The sequence below is a fragment of the Vicia villosa genome, linkage group LG5, assembly GCF_029867415.1.
Source record: "Vicia villosa cultivar HV-30 ecotype Madison, WI linkage group LG5, Vvil1.0, whole genome shotgun sequence".
NCBI classification, from domain to species: Eukaryota; Viridiplantae; Streptophyta; class Magnoliopsida; order Fabales; family Fabaceae; genus Vicia; species Vicia villosa.
Window position 1 is genome coordinate 62,615,926 of NC_081184.1, and position 20,479 is coordinate 62,636,404.

A 20,479-nucleotide genomic window follows, 5' to 3' on the forward strand; every position below is an offset into this window, starting at 1 on the left:
TTTTTTACGGGGAATTTTTCAAATATCGCCTATATGGCAGGGGCGAAAAAACTATTTCCCCTTTTTTTTTTATTAGGATAAAAAAAGTCAAAGTTATATGTTGATTTGAACAGGTTTTAAGAGTCCTTAAACTATTCATCATCTTTTTTCGTCAAAGTAAAAGTACATACTATGTATAAGTGATCAATGAAAACTTTAGAATTTCCCTTAAAAAATAGCATTAGCTGTATCCTAACATATAACCATGAAAAGGGTTTTAATGACATCAACTAATATATGTAACTTAGTTCAAATTAAATAGAATTACTACTTCTACCCTTTTACGTTGAAGAGAAGAAACTAGTTGTGCTCACATTGTTTCCACTTCCCACATGAGCACCATGACTATTGAATTCTCTTTACTCGTTTTTACGTTAGCTGGAACTCACTCAATTGTTTCAAACTTTTACGTACATTAGATTTCACATTAAGTAATTGATTAAAATAAATTTCACATAATAAATATTATAGTACAGATAAATTTGCATAAAAACTTCGGAGAAAACTTTTTTTAAAGAAGAATATAATATAACTAGAAACGGAAGAAATACTTAATACAGTATATAAATAACGTTGCAAATTTAATTGAAGAGGGTTTTATAGATACATTGGAAACCGAAAGATGAGAAGTCTTGGAAATCAGTGCCCTGACACAATTTCCATGCATACATAACCACAAATATAACGCCATGTATGATTAGGTGGCACTTTCTTTTTGCATGACAAGCAACCTCATCACAAGAGTTACAAAAGAGAAGAGAATACACTCTATTCTTCATTGGGGTTGCATCAACCTTGATTGATAAAGCATCTTTTATCTAGAAAAAGAAAGAAAGAGAGATGGGTTACAGCAAAGGGTTGCATCACAATGGAGTGAGTCAGAAAGGAAGGCCTTATTTGTTGATATTGCTCATGACATTTGGGGTTGCACTTTTTGGTGTTATGGTGCTTCATAGGTTTAGAGAGAAACGCATTTTCAATCTTCTTGTCAAACAGAAAGATCATCAGCTTATTACCCTTCAACTTCTCTTGGAGGTCAGTTACTCTCTCTCAAATCGATATAGTCTTATCTTAATCGTAGCAAAATTCATAGAGACCCCATTTTTAATTGTGACAAATACTTTGAAACACTTTTAGTTAGGTATAACAGTGTCAAATTTTAGACTATGTGTTGTAATCCGTCTTACACGCTCTCAAAGATGGCTCTAATTCCATATGTATAGAAATCGGCGAAACATTTCTAAGGTCTTCTGTAAGCAATTTTATTACTTCTTCTGTAGTATAAAGATGCTGCATTTTCAATTCAATTATGCTGATATCTGTTCTATGGTATTGGTTGATAAGATCTGTTGTGACTATATAGGATCCTTAATATTTATGCTATTTTGAATTCCACAGAAGGAAAAAGATCGCGCCAAAGAGTTGAGCAGGAAGAACCAAGAGACAAAGGCAAAAATATACACCCTCAGCAGTCAAAAGATGGAGCTTGCTAGAACAATTGCTGAGATGAAATCTACCATGAATTCACTTAAAGATGAGCAGAAACTAATAGAATCGGCGTTCATGGAGCAGCAGCATGAGCTCAGAATGATGCAGGAAAGAGGGAGCAATTTGGAACAGAGAGGATTTGAAAGGATAGCATCAACAGAGAATCTTAAGAAAAAGGAAGCAGAGAAACAAGAACCGAAGCACCGTTTAGATACCCTAGTTAAGACCAGCAGGGAAAGCATTGAACATCCAACAACCATCTTTGATCAAATTTTGGCAGCGAATGCAACAACGGAGAATGCAACAACGGAAGCACAGGGTAAAACTCAGAATGATAAACAGGAAAAAGATGAAAAATCCAAAAATGGAGGTGATGAAGATAGAAGCAAATTAACTGAGTTCAAAGATGACAACCCTGAAGAAGAAATTAAGACTAATGGAGAGCGAGAAAAGAAAAATCACAACGCTGAAGATGATGGTACCACTGCAAAGGACAATGATGCTGAAGTGCTGGAGGATAAGAAAGCAGTCATAGAAGAGCATCAAAGAAAACTTGAGATGAACACGGATGGTGAAAGACGAGATTTCAATGCAAAGCAATTGTCTGGAGAGAAGAGGAAACGCGGCCATTTAAGTAGTAAAACAAAAAGGAAGCACAAGAGAACCATCGTCGAGAATAAGTTAATGGAGAATAATGGGACTTCTGAAAGCCATGGAGAGGTAAACATGAGCAACAGAAAGGTTTACAGAGAGGATAACAATGGAACAGACTCTGACGAGGAAAGGGACGGCAATAGCCAAAGAGAAACTGAATCACAGGCAAAATTGTTGAAGAATGAAAACAGTGAAGATGACAGCAATAACCAACGAGAAGCCGAATCACAGGCGAAATTGTTGAAGCCTGAGAACCATGAAAACAGTGAAGATGACAGCAACACAACAGTGGATAAGACTAATCAGCAGGTGACAGACAATGGAATCAATAATCACAAAGAAGAGCATGAAGATGGTACTGTCCAACAAAACTTGAGCAGGAGGCGTATTAATAATGCTGAACAACAGAAATCCAATCTGTTCGATGAAAAGTCTAAAGAATTTGAAGTTTCGGATTTGAATAAGCAAGACAAAGATGCAGAGAATGATGGTGAGGAGGATGATACCGACAATTTCCTCAACGAATCCCAACAGGATTTTGAAGATGAAAGTGAGAAAGAAGAGTACAGGGAGGAAATAGACGAATCAGAGTTCCAGAATGGTTTGTAATTAAACCGGATTTAGAATGTCCATCTAAAATAGTACTCATGGTGTGTGCGTTTACTGAGTTTGAAAATATTTTAAATTACAGACTATTAGAGTCTACCAATATCATCTTAGGAATAGAATGTGAGTGAATTTTCATCTCATTTTTTTATATTTGTGTTTTAGTATTATCAGACATTTTGTTCACATTAAAGACTGATATATTGATCGACCCAAACTTTGCAACATTGCGCAAATTACAGTAACTCCTGACATAGGTCTGAATGTCATAGGTATAAATGTCACAGACACTCAAGCTAGTTTAAAATAACACTGAAAGATTACCATTGGTAAGGCCTTTTAATTTGATTTATTTTGAAATTGCTTTTGTTAGTGACTTTCTTTGACATATAAGTGTTATCATTTCAAATACTACCATATTATTTCATAGTGAATTTACATATCCCGTTTAGCTCGGTCTCAAGGATGAAAACCTTGCTGGGTATTTTAAACCAATTCATTTTAAGAGTTACATTTTTATTCATTTTAATGCTGTCCAAAAATTTTCACCTGCACTCTATTCTTTTCATTTTAATATCAATGGTTGGGCAAAATCATAAATTTTGGCTTTTTTTTTAGTATTTTTTATTTGCCTAATACATTTTAACTTGATATATTTTGATGAAAAAACAAAGCATGTTGGGCTTGTTAAACGTGTAACAAGTATTTCGTGTTCATGATTCACAAATGACAGAAAATGTGTAAAAGTGGAGGGGTTGAGGATAGACAGTGTTAAATTGAAAGGGAGGTGTGTCAATTAAAAAAAACTGAAGGGGCTAGTGTTTTACTAAGAAGCTAGAGAGAGTGTTTGTGCTGTTTAGAAAAAATTGAGGGGTTAGTGTTTTACTGAGATACAGACTGTTTGTGCTGTTTAGAAAAAACTTGAGGAAGGTTAATTTGTGATATTTAACTTTCTTGTTTATTTTGGTAAATATTAGACATTGTGCTCACATTATAGACTGAATAATTTATCGACTCAAACTTTTGCAACATCCATGATGTCAGTCAAACACATAGTAGATTGTTTAGATGATTATCCTTTACCAATCATCTTCAAAACTTCATCAGCAAGCTAGGGGTCATGCTTGAGAAGAGTATGTATGAATATTGAGATGACCTGTGCGGCGATTAATTTATCAAATATGGTACATTATTGGAAAATGACTATAGTTTGAACCATTATGGTGGGAAATGAACTACTCTTTTTTCCCTGGTACTATGGAAACTTATGGATAGCTTTCTTCAGGAAGTAATAATAACATCAATAATAACATCAATAAAAGTAATTGCTTGCAAATGTAATTAAAATTGGGATTCGACATAAATGGGCAAATATAACGCTAAAAGTAACATATTGTTACGTTATGGAAATAATCATCTTCCAATATTCACTGTCTGTAAGAATTATTTGATAACAAGGCAAAAGGTTTACTTGCCAGCAAACATGACCAGTCTAACAAACCCAAAAAAAAATGTTCCAGGCACACACATTATTACCGGGATGACTTTGTGTTGTACTATGTTGCAAAAATCAATGTGCCGCTTCAGGTAATTTCTGCAACAACAAAAAATCAACACATCTGGTGAGTAAAAACTAAAATTTTAACAACTGCCAAATAAGATTCAGATCATCAGATGTAATTAACAGGAGATGCACAACATTTGCAAAATTAGCTTATATATAAGGAATGGAAGGAGTACATGATACAAAAAGCACTAGAGAAATACAAATAATAGTTTATTTTTTCACTCCTACTGATTCATAGAAGTATTACAGCAAGCTCTGAGCTCATCTAATTATTATCTTGCCTTCTAATATGGATTCTAAAATAAAAACTACTTTCTTCAATGACAAATAGAATAAACAAACCAACATTCTTCCTCAAATAATCGTATCTAGATTCTGAACTGTCAAAAGAAAACGTGCAGTTGCCACAGAGCATTAAACAGAACCTGTTAGATCTTGCCATCTAATATGGATTCTAAAATAAAAACTAATGTCTTCAGTGACAAGTAGAATAAACAAACCAAAATTCTTCCTCAAATAATTATATCTAGATTCTGAACTGTCAAAAGAAAACCTGCAGTGCCTCAGAGCATTAAACAGAACCTGCTAGGATACTTTGTTTGGGACTAAGCCCAATAAAGGGGTTGAGTGGGAGAGTAAGGGGGAAATTGCTTATGTGTCGATTAGCAAAGGTTGGCAACTGAATATAAGGCAGGAAAATGGAAAGGGAATCATTTCGCATCAACTTTCAATTAAAACCTTTTAGGTTGAGGAGAGACAGAACTATCCCTTCTCTGAGGAGCAGTGGCTATGGGTTTACAGGGGAATTTTCTTCTGTAATAAATATATAATTTTCCAATCAAGAATACAATTTTTGTTTCTTTAACTGTTTCTTTCATTTGGGTTCCTATACCCAAAACATAAAACTAGAGATTTATCATCAAAACTATAATTACTCCACTCCATCTGCATGTTCAGAATTTTCTCAGACAATATTGTACGATACATGGCCAATAAACAAAAATCCATGCATTAATTTGGAATGGTAAATGATGAAATACTCTTCTATCTGACATCAGAACAGAATTGCAGAAGCAGAACTCAGTTATAAATCAACTAGGTGAGACACACTCATACTGAACACAGCTACAAGCTTATATAAACACAGTATTCTTAGTTGCAAGAGAGATAACAAAAAATTCGAAGTACCTCTTCTTTCTTGCCTCCGGAAAATAACTTATATCCCCCATAGATGAGTACTCCCCAGCCAGTTAAAGAGGCAATCACAAACTGGAAACACACAAGTTAAAACCCAAGAATATTGACATACAAAAATCAATCCCAAAAAAATAATACAAACATCTCACAGTAAAAAAATAACAATTCAAGTTATGTAGAGTTCATCTTCAAACACAAAACTAGAAACTCACGTGCTCTTCCTTCCATTTTGAAGGACTCAATGGGTCTTTCCAGATGTCAACTCTAGGGGTAGCATGGGGATCTGCAATAACCAAACAAAGAAGTCATTCCACATATGCAATACACGCTTCTGATTTCAATTACATGGAATGCGTAAATCGGAATCGAGTTGAATAATCGGAACATTAGGAGTTAACATCTCGAAAATGAAAATAGTTTAATTTGAGATTTTGATGAAATGAAACATGAGATCGGATAATTAAACAAAGAGATGATGAAAATTTAACCTGCAGCTCCGGCGAGGCCGCGGCGGTGGACGAGTTGAATCGGAGATTTGGAAGCGGATGCAGTGATACGGGTTAGAGATGCGGCTCCGCGTGCGAGAAAGGCCATGGCTATCGATCGAGCTTGACACGGAGAGAAAGGGCAGTGTTGTAGTCGGGACAGGATGCGGTTGAAGACAGAAATGACCTAAAGGGTTAGTATTAAACGACAGCGTATTTGCGCCTATCCTCTTCTCGTATTGGATCCTAAGTATAAGGGTTAAATGTAGTTTAGACCCGTAATATTTCAATTTTTTAAGGCTAAAATTTCAATATTCAATCTATAAATTTTGTTTTCGCATTTTATTCTTCATAGGACTTTTATCTAATAGTTTTAATCACTATAAAATTCAACTAGGATAATTCATTTGGGTTTAAATATAAAGTAGTTCATGATATGGATAAAAAGTGGGCTAGCAGTCCCAAAGCGGACTTGAGTGTTCGAAGTGGCGCGGTCACTCGAATGGAAGTGGCTAGTCATCAGAGGATTTGACTCACCCACCCACGATTTATCTTGTGGATATAACGGTAAAAGAACATAAAAGAGGGGGAAACTGTCTCTCCGTTATATGAGGGGAATAGTCCTCTTTATCCTCGTTCTTAATGATGTGGTTATAGCAATCTGATATGAGCTAAGCTCGTGGGTCTTATAAATACCCAAACCTTCAAGGTAAGAGAACAAACATAAATTACAGGAGATAAAAATACATGATCCCTCATACTCATTACGTGAGCAGATTCTCATTCTCTCACTATTGTACTTTTAACAAGTACAATTGACGTTCATCGTATGGTCCAAGTAAAACTAACTTAGGCCACGCACATATTCACCTCAAATAATTCCTCAACCACCATCTCAAGATGGTACAAACATAAGGCGCTACCTCAAATAATTCCTCAACCACCATCTCAACCACCATCTCAAGATGGTCAAAGGTGAAACTCTGGTATGTTTTACAATGATTCTTTGTAACTCTCACAAAGCCTTAATGCATATTAAAAGAAGTTGTACAAAGCAAAAAAGTATACCTTCGAGTATATAGTAGTCTATGATCCAATGATGCTCGCTAATGATATATATCAACGATCGTGATCAAAGTAATTTCTCGTTGGGGATGGTTTCAACATCTCAAATGTATGATGATTTGCTAACCTCTAAGTAAGTTGAGAAAATAAGTTTGTGGTGGACATATATATCTCGTATTTTAACCAACTGGCGTATCCAAAGATTTGTATATAAGGGCATGCGACATTAGGTTGGTATTCCCTTGAAAGGGAGAACTTTTATCAAAGTTACTTGGTAATCAAGGTAGTACACCATTTAAAGGTTGAATAATAAAAAATCTTCGATTGAGCCTTTAAATAAGTGCATTTAATCTTTTCTCATTTGTTCAAATTATTTTTACTAACTAAATAAATGAGCTTCCTAGTTCTTGATAAGAAAAGGGGTGCGAATAAAATAAACATGGGTGTAAAAAGTATGAGAGGCAGAGCGGAATCCAACCTAAGGCCCAAAAAGCACCAATGTGGCAGATATGCAAAAGCCTAATTGATTAAGGTCGCAAGCTATTGATTAGATTACCTTCACACTTCAAGTTTCAAATCAAATTAGATAGAAATTTTGCCTCCAAGTCAATCAAATCTATACATTAATGGCAAACATGTGAGACCCTTGAAAATATCAAGATCTAATCGATTAGAGCCTTAATCTAATTGATTGGACAAGCTAAATTGGAAAGATTTGGTTCTGATATTTATTGGACATAATCCTCATTTATTTTGTGCAACTTTTACACGCCCAAAATCCCCATAGGCTACACTATAAATAGGTAACTATTTTTCATTCCTTTGTGTCTCATGTTTTCTTTCTCCGTCCTTGTGTGTGTGAGACTATTACTTTAATACTCTATCATCATCATGGCACCTAGAGAGCTAAGATTTTCCTCCAGTCCTGTCACTGAGGATTTCTCATCTCAATAACAAGAAGGAATATTATTTCAAGGCTTTGCAAGCAAGATTGTCTTGAGATAACTTTGGATTCTTGAATCTTTAGGGAATGTGAATCTTCAAGATCATTGAAGAGTTAAAATTAACCACTTTCATCTAAAACCCTCTAAGAAAAGTGTATTCAAATTTAGTCGAGATGTTCTTATCAAATCTTTATTTCATTAATAGAATAATTTACGTTGAATTATGAAAATATAAGATATCTCTATCTCTGGAAGAATTTGCAAATATCTTGGATATTCCCCATTAAGGGCATATCTTCAAGTTAGAAGAACGAGTCGACAACTTCAATTACAATATTGTTGCCTCCTTGTTTTTGAAAAACTAAAAGTTCCCTGTGTTCTCTCCTTTCACTATAGGTTTTATGCCCCCCAACATTCGCCTGATCCACTATATATCCAATCGCATACTCTTTTCGATAAAAAGTAATTACAGTCACCTAACTAGGTTTCATGTTGAAATTGTATGGATGATTGCAAACAAAAATGAAACAAATTGGGCAAGTGAAGCAATGCAATACAAGTTGGAAAACAAGAGAAAAGGAATATGCTTACCATATGGTAATTTGGTCATAAAAATCTTGGAACACACCGACTTCAACCTTGAGGAAGAAGATTTCAAAAAAGATGTGACAAAAATAAGAGAAACAACTGTAAAAACAATGAGGTATAAGATAATTGATGGAAAAGTAATTGAAAAAGACTCCAAAGGAAATAAAAGAAGGATAAAAGAAGCACCCTTGAATTTAGAATATTTTGATTATGACATCCCCGAAGCTCCACCTGCTGAAGATTTACTCGAGAATATAACCAAGAGAATAAAAAGGACAAATGATAAAACCAACTTCCCGACCTTCCATTTTGCCCAAGACCTATGACATCTACCTACAAGATTGTTCATTGATGATGAGGATGATGAAGAATTGGGAACTGTCAGATTCATTAAGGAGAATTTTTCACCTATCTAATCGATTATACCAAGTACTTGATCAATTAGATAAGGGAAAAACAAATCTATGATTTATTGTGATAACGTCTTAATGAAAGGTAATGACTATTTATCTAAACTTTCCAAAATAGGCTCAAATAATTGATTATTTGTGTCATCTAATCAATTAGGTAATTAATTTTGTCCATGGATTGCTTCTTTCCTTGAACCATCATTTGGACTGTAAATATAGGCATTCTTTTTCATTTTTTTCAAATCCATAAATGTGATGTTAGAACAAGAAATGTTCTGATCAATATTCTTAGTTTTGATGATAATATTATATATGAATTTTGTATAAGAGAATGTGGTACTCTAATTATTCACGTTTTCCATTTTATGAAAAGTATAAAAGAGTACGCACAAAATCAGCGCTCAGAAGCTCTGACCCAGAAGTTCTGGAGTGGTTCATCAGAACATGGTCTGGCAGACATCAGAAGATGGTCCTGCAACATTAGAACATGAACTGGAAAGCATCAGAAGATGGCAGTCAGAAGTAAAGCTCTGAAGATCTGATGGTATCACGCTCAAAGCACTTCTAAAGTCTGAAGACAGAAGTTGCATCTGCACCAAAGCTGAAGACTATGGTATTCAAATGTCAATTCTACATATTCTGAGTCCAGAAGCAAGTACAAGATGAAAAAACTATAACATCAAATCTCTGACTGACAAAAGGAACGTTAGAAGCTACAAAAGGCAAAGTCAGTAAAAGCAGTGGAAGCATGGCTCGAGGTAGTTGACAAAAGTGTGAAACATTAAATGCAGCAGTGTACTATTAACGCAAAGCATTAAATGCTCCCAACGGTCACTTTTCCTCAGCGCCTATAAATAGAATTTCTAATTCAGAAGCAGCTAACAAACTCTTGCGCAAAAGAACCAAAACGCTGTCAAACTGAAATCAAAGAAAAGAAAAGAAGAACTTCATCTTTAACCTCACAACTTTGTAATATCTTAGTGAGAGTTAGATCTTAATCTTAAGAGAAAAATCACTTTGTGATCATAGCTTATTTAGAAGCATTTGAATCTCTTGTAACATTTATTTTACATTGATTGCAGAGTGATCAAGTTGTGATCTGTAGACTCTAAAAGACTTAGAGGTTATCTAAGTGGAAAACCATTGCAATCAGTTTGATTAGTGGATTAAATCCTCAGTTGAGGTAAATCACCTTGTCAGGGGTGGACTGGAGTAGTTTAGTTAACAACGAACCAGGATAAAAATAATTGTGTTATTTATTTTTATCTACCATTTTTGAGAAAGAACCCTTATTCAATCTCCCCTTTCTAAGTGTTTTTCCCTCCTTCAATTGGCATCAGAGCGTCGGTTCTAGGTGCAAACACTTAACCGTGTTAGAGAAAAGATTCAGGGAGAAAAACACAAAATGGTTGAAACAACTACACCAAATCCTCCTGAGCAAAACAACAATGGTAACAATGGAAGCAGTAGCTTCAATGGTTACAATAGACCACCAGTCTTTGATGGTGAAAACTTTGAATACTGGAAGGATAGACTTGAAAGTTACTTTCTTTGTCAAGATGGTGACTTATGGGATTTAGTGTTGGATGGTTACAGACATCCTGTAAATGCTCGTGGAGTCAAGATTACAAGACAATCTATGAGTGATGACCAAAAGAAAGAATTCAAAAATCATCACAAATCAAGAACTATATTATTAAATGATATCTCACATGCTGAGTATGAGAAGATCACTAACAGAGATACAGCTCATGACATCTTTGAATCTCTGAAGATGACTCATGAAGGGAATGCTCAAGTCAAGGAGACAATGGCTCTGGCTCTAATCCAGAAATATGAAGCATTCAGAATGGAAGATGATGAAAACATTGAAGCAATGTTCTCTAGATTCCAATCTTTAACTGCTGGATTAAGAGTTCTTGACAAGGGATACACAAAGGCTGATCATGTTAAAAAGATAATCAAAAGTCTTCCCAGAAGATGGGGACCAATGGTTACAGCATTCAAGATTGCCAAGAATTTGAATGAGGTGTCTCTTGAAGAGCTGATAAGTGCCTTGAGAAGTCATGAGATTGAGCTAGATGCAAATGAGCCTCAAAAGAAAGGTAAGACTATTACATTAAAATCTAAAAATAAAATTGTGCTAACGCTTTCCAGGCAGAAGAAGAAGAATCTGACGAATCAGAGTCAGAAGAAGAAGAAGATGAATTATCTCTCTTATCCAGAAGAGTAAATCAACTCTGAAGAGCAAGCAGAGAAGATTCAAGAACTTCAAAAACTTCAAGAGACCTGAAAAGGGAGAATCTTCTAAACACAAAAGATTTGGAAAGAAGAAAGTAACGTGCTATGAATGCAAAGAACCTGGACACTACAAGAATGAATGTCCAAAGCTTCAGAGGGAAAAGCCCATAAAGAAGTTTGAAAAGAAGAAAGGCATGATGGCTACATTGGATGACTCTGGCAACAATTGACACTGGTAAAGAATCTACTTCTGATTCAGACTTTGATGAGGTATTTTCTGAACTTACTAGAGAAGACCTAGCTTCCAGCTTATCAGAACTTCTGGAAGTCAAAAGTTAACTTAGTATCAAATACAAAAAGCTTAAAAAGCTCTTTGAATCTGAAACTAAGAGACTTGAAATAGAAAACTCTGAACTGAAAGAAAAGGTTTTAAAATTAACTAAAGATGTTGAAACATCTTCAAGTTCAGAAAATTCTATTCCAAGCACTAACAATATTCTGAAAGAATATGACTTGAGCTTCAGAAAGTTCTTATCTAGAGGTATAGGCAGAAGTCCGCTAGCCTCTATGATTTATGGTGTAAGTGGAAACAAGAGAATATGCATAGGCTTTGAGGGTGAAACCCCATATAAACTTGAACCTGTTGATGAGATGATTGTCAATTACAAACCTTTATATGAATAGTTCAAGTATGGTCATTCTCATGATATCAAATACACATCACACTATAAGAGTTTCCATATAACACACACAAAGAAACATGCTATTATACATTCTGGTAAATCTTATGTGAAATCTCAGTTCAATCAGAACTTGAGAAGGACTAACCCCAAAGGACCCAAAAGAATGTTAAGGATAAGATAATTCCTATTGCAGATCTCCTTCACAGCTCGAAAGAAAAACATGTCATGGTACTTGGACTCTGGGTTCTCACGTCACATGACGGGGATAAGGTCTATGTTCCAAAGTCTGGAACTTAAATCTGCTGGAGAAGTAAAGTTTGGGGGGAATCAGAAGGGCAAAATCATTGGCTCAGGAACCATATGTGTAACATCCCGATTTTATTAATATTTTTATTAATTATATTAATAATTATACTATTTGGTATTTTTAATAATTACTTATTTATTTAGTTATTATGTGATATAATAATTATTTGAAATATTTAATTGTATGTGTGTTTGTGTTATTTGGGTTAATTAAGTTGTATGAGAGATATAGTTAATTGGGCCTTAGTAGTAGAAACGTAATAGATGAATTATGGGTTAAGTCCATTAAGAGAAAAGAGATAGTAAGAGGAGAAAATTAGGGTTTTAGAGTTGGAGTCTCATAACTTATTTTTGGGGAGAAAGGAAAAATAAAAAAGAGAAGAGAAAGAAGGGAGGAGCACTTGAGAGAAGAAGAAAATTATGGAGGAAGCCTTAATTTTCGCAGCAAGTTTCAGCATAGGGTCACCTTGGCAAATCAAGCATATCTCTCAATCCAACCGTTGGATCGTTATGGTACTTGGACACAACGTTCCTGACTCATATAGGTAAGTTCTGACCGGAGCGATTTTGATTTTGAGGGTTTTAAGTTTGTATGATAAGCTGATTCCCGAACTAGTGTTTAGGTGTGTCTCCAATTGATGTTAGAAATGATTTCTTTTGGAGAAAAACTTAGAGCTATGATGAAAGAGTCCATATTTACCAAGGTAAGGGTGAGGTTCGAATTATATAACCAGGAATATGATGATTGTATATGGGATTAAGGTGTATGAATTTTTCCATGGATTATTTGTTGTGATTATGTCGTGTTGATTCGATGAAATTAGTTGTTGTTGTTGTGGTGATAATCGTTGTTGTTTTATGCGAAGTTGTAGGATGTTTCATTGATGATGTTGTTTGTTGTGTGTGTTTGTTGCATTCATATACATATGCATTTTTGGTGACGGCCTGGATTGGCAAATTAGTGACGAAGGCTTATGCCTTGATGCCTCTGTTAACTGGCAATTGGCGATGGGGGCTGAAGCCATGGGTACCACATGCATGTGCAATTGTAGAGTCTCATTATATGTGGCATGAGTGTGATTTAATTGTGACGTGATGTGACTTGAGTTGTTGTTGAATATGACGATGTGAAGTGAATTGTGATAATGTGAAGTTGTAATTATAAGTTGTTATGCTAATGACTTGTTGTGACAGGTACCGTCTGGAAGATGAAAAATAGTTGTTATAACTATTATTATGTTGTTGATTTTGTTATTATAACTGTATAGTTTTAAATTGTTGTTATAGCTGTCGTCTGAAAGTTGTAAAGTGATAATTTTGTATGGTTTAATTCTAACATATTAATTATCATACTTTTGTTTATATTTTTCAATATCTCACCCCTTCTGAATGATGTTTCCCTTACCGTGGGAAACGGACAGGTACTCAAGATAGCGGTGGAAGCTTTGAAGTGATTTTATGAGGTCTTTAGTTGTTGTTAGTCGAGTTGGTGTCTTGCTCTGATACGTAGCTGTTAGAACAAGATTTGTTCTGATCAATTATCTTAGTTTTGATGATAACAATAATATGAATTTTGCTTAAGATTATATGGTACTCTAATCCATTGCAATTTCCTTTTCAGGAAATATATAAAGAGTACGCATAATTCAGCGCTCAGAAGCTTTGTCTCAAAGGGTTCAGCATGCAACATCAGAACATGGTCTGGCAAGACATCAGAAGATGGTCGAAGCAGAATCAGAACATGGGTCTATGGAAGCATCAGAAGAACAAGAGAACAGAAGCACTGAAGTTCTGATGGTATCACGCTCAGAAGCACTTCAAGGTCAGAAGATCAGAAGATGCTATGCACCAAGCTGTTTGACTCTGATGATATTCAAACGTTGTATTCACAAACATCAGATCAGAAGAAAGTACAAGTGGCAAGCTACGCTGACTGACAAAAGGAACGTTAAAAGCTACTAAAGGCTACGTCAGTAGACACAGCGTGAACAAGGCTCGAGGTAGTTGACAAAAGCGTATAACATTAAATGCGATGATGTACGGAACACGCAAAGCATTAAATGCACTCAACGGTCATCTTCTCCAACGCCTATAAATATGAAGTTCTGATGAGAAGCAAGGTTAACGATTCTGCACCAAAACAACTCAAATCAACTTGCTTAAACTCTGCTCAAATCAAAACTCAGAATCTTCATCTTCATCAAAGCTCACTACATTGCTGTTGTAATATATTAGTGAGATTAAGCTTAAACGTTAAGAGAAATATCACAGTTTGTGATTATCGCTTTTAAGAAGCATTTGTAATACTCTTAGAATTGATTACATTAAGTTGTAAGTAACTAGAGTGATCGTGTGGATCAGAATACTCTAGGAAGTCTTAGAGGTTATCTAAGCAGGTTGTAACTAGAGTGATCGTGTGGATCAGTAGACTCTAGAAAAGTCTTAGAGGGTATCTAAGCAGTTGTTCCTGGAGTGATCAGTGTGTGATCAGAAGACTCTGGAAGACTTAGTTGCTGACTAAGTGGAAAACCATTGTAATCCGTGCGATTAGTGGATTAAATCCTCAGTTGAGGTAAATCATCTCTGCGGGGGTGGACTGGAGTAGTTTAGTTAACAACGAACCAGGATAAAAATAACTGTGCAATTTATTTTTATCTATCAAGTTTTTAAAGCTACACTTATTCAAACCCCCCCTTTCTAAGTGTTTTTCTATCCTTCAATTGGCATCGGAGCGCCGGTTCTAAGGTGCAAGCACTTAACCGTGTTTAGAAAAGATTCAGGAAGAGAAAAACGCTTCAGTAAAAGATGGTTGATGAAAGTGAAAAGTCTACACCTACACCTGCATCTACATCTGGCTCTGCTGAGCAATACAACGGTAACAATGGTTATACTAGACCGCCGGTATTTGATGGTGAAAACTTTGAATACTGGAAAGATAAACTGGAAAGTTACTTTCTTGGTCTAGATGGTGATCTATGGGATCTTCTGATGGATGGTTACAAACATCCAGTAAATGCCAGTGGCGTAAAGCTGACAAGGCAAGAGATGAATGATGATCAGAAAAAGCTATTCAGGAATCATCATAAATGCAGAACTGTTTTGCTGAATGCTATCTCTCATGCTGAGTATGAGAAGATATCTAACAGGGAAACGGCCTATGACATATATGAGTCCTTGAAAATGACTCATGAAGGAAATGCTCAAGTCAAGGAGACTAAAGCTCTAGCTTTAATCCAGAAGTATGAAGCCTTCAAGATGGAGGATGATGAAGACATTGAAAAGATGTTTTCAAGATTTCAAACTCTTACTGCTGGATTGAGAGTTCTTGACAAGGGATACACCAAGGCTGATCACGTAAAGAAGATCATCAGAAGCTTACCCAGAAGATGGGGTCCTATGGTGACTGCATTCAAGATTGCAAAGAATCTGAATGAAGTTTCTCTGGAAGAGCTTATCAGTGCCTTGAGAAGTCATGAAATAGAGCTGGACGCAAATGAGCCTCAAAAGAAAGGTAAGTCTATTGCATTAAAATCCAATATCAAGAAATGCACTAACGCTTTTCAGGCTAGAGAAGAAGATCCTGAAGAATCAGAATCTGAAGAAGAAGATGAACTGTCTCTGATCTCCAAAAGGCTAAATCAACTCTGGAAGACCAAGCAAAGGAAGTTCAGAGGCTTCAGAAGTTCAAAGAAATTTGAACGTGGAGAATCTTCTGATGACAGAAGATTTGACAAGAAGAAGGTCATGTGCTATGAATGCAATGAGCCTGGACACTTCAAGAATGAATGTCCAAATCTTCAGAAGGAAAATCCCAAGAAGAAGTTTCATAAGAAGAAAAGTCTTATGGCAACCTGGGATGAGTCAGAAGATGATTCAGACTCTGAAGATGAGCAGGCCAACTGTGCGCTGATGGCGACAGAAGATGACGGATCAGAATCTACATCAGAATCAGATTCTGAAGAGGTATTTTTTGAACTTACTAGAGATGAGTTAGTTTTCGGTCTAACTGAACTTCTGGAACTCAAGTCTCAGATTAGTCTCAAATACAAAAAGCTGAAAAAGCTATTTGAATTTGAAACAAAGAAGCTTGAGTTGGAGAATTCTGAATTAAAAGAAAAACTTTTAAAATTATCCAATAATGTTGGATCTCCTTCTGATTCAGAAAAATCCACTCCTAGTCTAAACCATATTTTGAAAGAATATGATTTAAGTTTCAGGAAGTTCTTATCTAGAAGTATTGGCAGAAGTCAGCTAGCTTCTATGATATATGCTGTGTCTGGAAACAAAAGAGTTGGCATTGGTTTTGAGGGTGAAACCCCATACAAACTTGAACCTGTTGATGAAATGAAATTCACATACAAGCCATTGTATGATCAGTTCAAGTATGGCCACTCCCATGATATTAGGCACACTTCACATGCTCAAAGTTTTCATATAACACACACCAAAAAGCATGTGACACAACCTAGGAAATATCATGAAACTCACATTAAAAATTATCATGCTGTTCCTCCTATTGCTTACAATGTTAAACCCAAGTTCAATCAGAACTTGAGAAAATCTAACAAGAAAGGACCCAAGAAAGTGTGGGTACCAAAGAAAAAGACTATTTCTTTTGCAGATTCTCTTGGTGACAAAGAAGATAAAAGTCAACATGACATGTCTCCTGGACTCAAGTTGATCTCAACACTTGAAGGGAAGAAAGACTGTCTTCCAAGTTCTGGTACTTAAATCTGTTGAAGAAACTTTGTCTGAAGGAGATCAGAAAAGATAGTTTATCAGTCTTGAAACCATCTGTTTTGTTTGTCTCTAAAGCATTGATGTTTCGTTCTGGATTATTCTGAATGCTCTAAATGCTACAGAATATACAATATTGAAACATTGATTGTGGACGAATCAATAATTATCTGGTTTGATGATAAACTTGTCTCTGATGAAACAAAGCAGCTTAAGAATTTCTGCAGATACAGTTTTGTCTTATCAGAAGCTGCAGAACAAAGAAGTGAACCTCCAGAAGCTGTGTATATCAGAAGTAATGGATCAGAAGATCATTCAGATTTATATCAGCAGACTTCAGAAGGAGTGTTTACTGAAGAGAAACTTGATCAGATCAGAAGCAGTGATCTGAATCTGAAGGCGTAAAGTCTATTCTGAAATTTACAGCTGTCATCTATTATCTGATGGTGAACACGTGTCTGTACGGTTTGTACAAAGCGTGCAGTTGAAAAGACGCCGACCTAGGTAACTGTTTTAAATCATTTCATTTACCATGTTCTCTCTCCTCACGTCACTCATCATTTAATAAAATTGATTTCTTTTGATTCTGGAACTGTTCAGTTTATATTTCTTATTTTTTTCTTTTCAAATCCGTCTCTATATATTCTTTTCAAATCATTTCTTACATTTTTTTTTCGCTCCCTTGTCTCTCTCTCCTTGCATTCTCTCGTTTGAAAAGTTCTTAGCCGTTTTCTAAAAACCCTAATCGAAAACCCAGTTCGCTCTTCTTGTTCGTTTTTGTTCATTCTGCATCCATGGCTGCCTTCTCATCCCAAAATGCTGAGTCATCTGTTCCTCATCATCTCCAAGAAGAAACTTTGCAACTCACTCCTGTTGTTGCATGCTCCATTCTTAAAGATGAATTGGAAGTTCTGTGTGAACTCATGGTTGACTTTGACAACATTGAAGAAAACCAATTTCACCTTAAAGAAGACATCATCTTTCAAGGATGGACCTCGTTGTTCGCTGAGTTCGTTGGTCCAGTTTATCCGGATCTTGTCAAGGAGTTCTGGGTACATGCTGTGGTTGCTCCAAAATCTATAATTTCTTTCGTTCATGGAAAGTTTGTCGTTATTACTGAAAACATCCTAAGAATGATGTTTGATCTGAAAAACCCTGAAGGGGTTTTTGAGCTTGATCAAAGGGCAGATATGGGAGATGTCCTATCCACTCTTTATCCAAATGTCAAGAAAACAAAATACGTCAAGGAATTGAGAGATGTCTACAGAATCTGGACAAAGATCCTTCTTGGGTGTTTCTACCATAGGAAGTCAACACATGCTTCGGATTTCATCAGTAATGATCAAAGGTATATTCTTTATTGCATTGCCACTCAGAAAAAGGTTGATGCGATTTACATTATCTTCAACCATATGTGGAAAGCAGTAAAGGATTCCAGAAATGCTTTCAGAAAAGAAAATGGTGGAACAATCATTCCTTTTGGTAGAATTATTACAAACCTTCTGGTGCATTCCAAGATTGTTGAGAGTCTGGAGTCTGAAGGTATTATCAAAAACCTTGCTGTCACCTCTGGAGCCTGTCTGAATGCTTTTTCTTTGAAGAAGATGAAAATTATTGACACTATCCTCAAAGTTCCTAAACCTCTAGCTGGAACAAGAATCAGAAGAAAACCAGTACTAGCTGACTTTGAAACCTTCTTCAATAGAGAGGTACCTGAAGTCAGAACTAAGTATCTGAAGTCACAAAAAGAGGATAAGAGTCTTAAAGATCAAGACAAAGGTGCTCCTATTAAAGTGAATTGTAAGTAGGAAGAAAGGACCAAAAGAAAGTTTGATCATCCTGCTGCTACCACCAATAAAGAAGTGGTCCCAGAAGAAGTCATTGCAAAGGTTGCTAAGGCTGTCTCTGCTGATTTTGAGAAGAAAAAGAAGGAAGCTGAGAAAAAGAAGAAGAAGTCTAATAACAATGCTGAGATTGTTGGAGTTGTTGAGAAGAAGAAAATCGGAAAAAGAAAGATGATTCTTCAAGAATCTGATGAAGAAAATATCTCTCAAGAGGCTGAGAATCAACCAGAAGTTCTGGCATATGTCAGAAGGAAAGAAATCGCTAGCGGCAAAACAAAGATTTTTGAAGAGCCGAAGAGTAAGAAGCAGAAGAAGACTGAGGATGTGGCCAAAGCTTTTCTGAGAGGTTCCAAAGGTATATGCATTTCTGAACCTAATTCTATTCCTGCTGTTTGTTCAGAAGCTGCACCAATAGAGTTTGTCCCTACACCTGAACCAGAAAAAGCCACATCAGAATCACCAGTCTTTGTCCATGTTCTTACATCTCCATCTTCTCCTATAACCATTCCTTCCTCTCCACCTACCATAAATCCTGTTCTGGATATACCACCCCTTCAAACTCTCTTTCCATCTCAACCTTCTCTCAATGCCACTCTTGAACATACTCCCTCCACCTCTCAAAACAATCCTTGTGATTCTCCTTTTCCAACCTCTGCATCACATGAGCAGCTGCTCCGTGATTGCAACTACACTCCCAAGCCTCGTCCTGAAGCTGAAGTGGTAGTGTTAGATTCTGATACTGAAGCAGAATCTTCTTATAGGTTGGATAGAGAACCTCATCCGTATTTCACTTCCAACCCTGCCTTTTCAAAAACCCAAATAAAATCCCGCCCTGTATATCCTATTGGTGTAGTTTTTGAAAACATAAAGAGGTATCTCAGAAGTACCTTTGATACTCTCAGAATTGCTGAAAGTTCTGGATTGAATGATGTTGCTATGCGGAACTTCTGGAGGATCTTTCGCAGAGAATCAGATGCTCTGTTTTTAGAACTTCAGGAAGCCTGTGTAGCTGCTGCCCCACGGCCTCGTGGAATTCTGAGGAATTATGAAGACTTCTGGTTTGCTAGTCTCAAAGGAAGACATCTGTTGGAAGAAAAGCCCTTCTTGGATGAGATGGAACAATTAAGATTGGCTGCTGAAATGGAAGCAAATCCATGCAGGGATATTGTTATCTTTATTCCTCAATATCCTGTTCTGCTAGGAGACTTCAAGACTCTCTTTGACTATCTGAGGGAAAACCCGTCTGTGAAAGACCCAAGCTTGGTCATTCCAGAAGTTGTTGACCCACCAGTAGTTGAAGGTCCTTCTGCTCCCAGGAATCTAGCTGCCATTCTTCAGGCACTTGAAAATGGAGACTCGGAAATTCCTGCTGCAGAATATGGAGATGCTTCTATGCAAGAAGCAGATGCTGAAGATCATGTTGCTAAAACTGTCCCTGTTGAGGAAATCCCTGCAAATGATCTATCTATGGAAGCTGCAGATCAACATGCTATTCCTGTGGTTGAAAGCGGTGAAGCTTCTTCTGATGATTCTTCTCGTCTTGCAAGGACTCTGGAAGAAATTCAGAAGAGACAGGATGAGCAAAGCTCACTCAATGCTGAGTATAGTGCTTTCATGGTGAGGCA

The 20,479-nt window shown here is 36.2% G+C and overlaps 2 protein-coding genes across 2 annotated transcripts; one reads left to right on the plus strand and one right to left on the minus strand.

Moving 5' to 3' along the window:
• Positions 1-634: 634 nt before the first annotated feature.
• LOC131601709 (uncharacterized) lies at positions 635-3,147 on the plus strand. Its single transcript, XM_058873579.1, has 2 exons — positions 635-1,074; positions 1,438-3,147. Exons 1-2 carry the CDS (start codon positions 880-882, stop codon positions 2,788-2,790), a joined length of 1,548 nt encoding a protein of 515 aa, XP_058729562.1. The 5' UTR covers positions 635-879; the 3' UTR covers positions 2,791-3,147.
• A 1,014-nt stretch (positions 3,148-4,161) lies between these two features.
• LOC131601710 (uncharacterized) lies at positions 4,162-6,265 on the minus strand. Its single transcript, XM_058873580.1, has 4 exons — positions 6,040-6,265; positions 5,764-5,834; positions 5,543-5,623; positions 4,162-4,381 (listed from the first exon to the last, which is right to left on the minus strand). Exons 1-4 carry the CDS (start codon positions 6,143-6,145, stop codon positions 4,358-4,360), a joined length of 282 nt encoding a protein of 93 aa, XP_058729563.1. The 5' UTR covers positions 6,146-6,265; the 3' UTR covers positions 4,162-4,357.
• Positions 6,266-20,479: the final 14,214 nt, after the last annotated feature.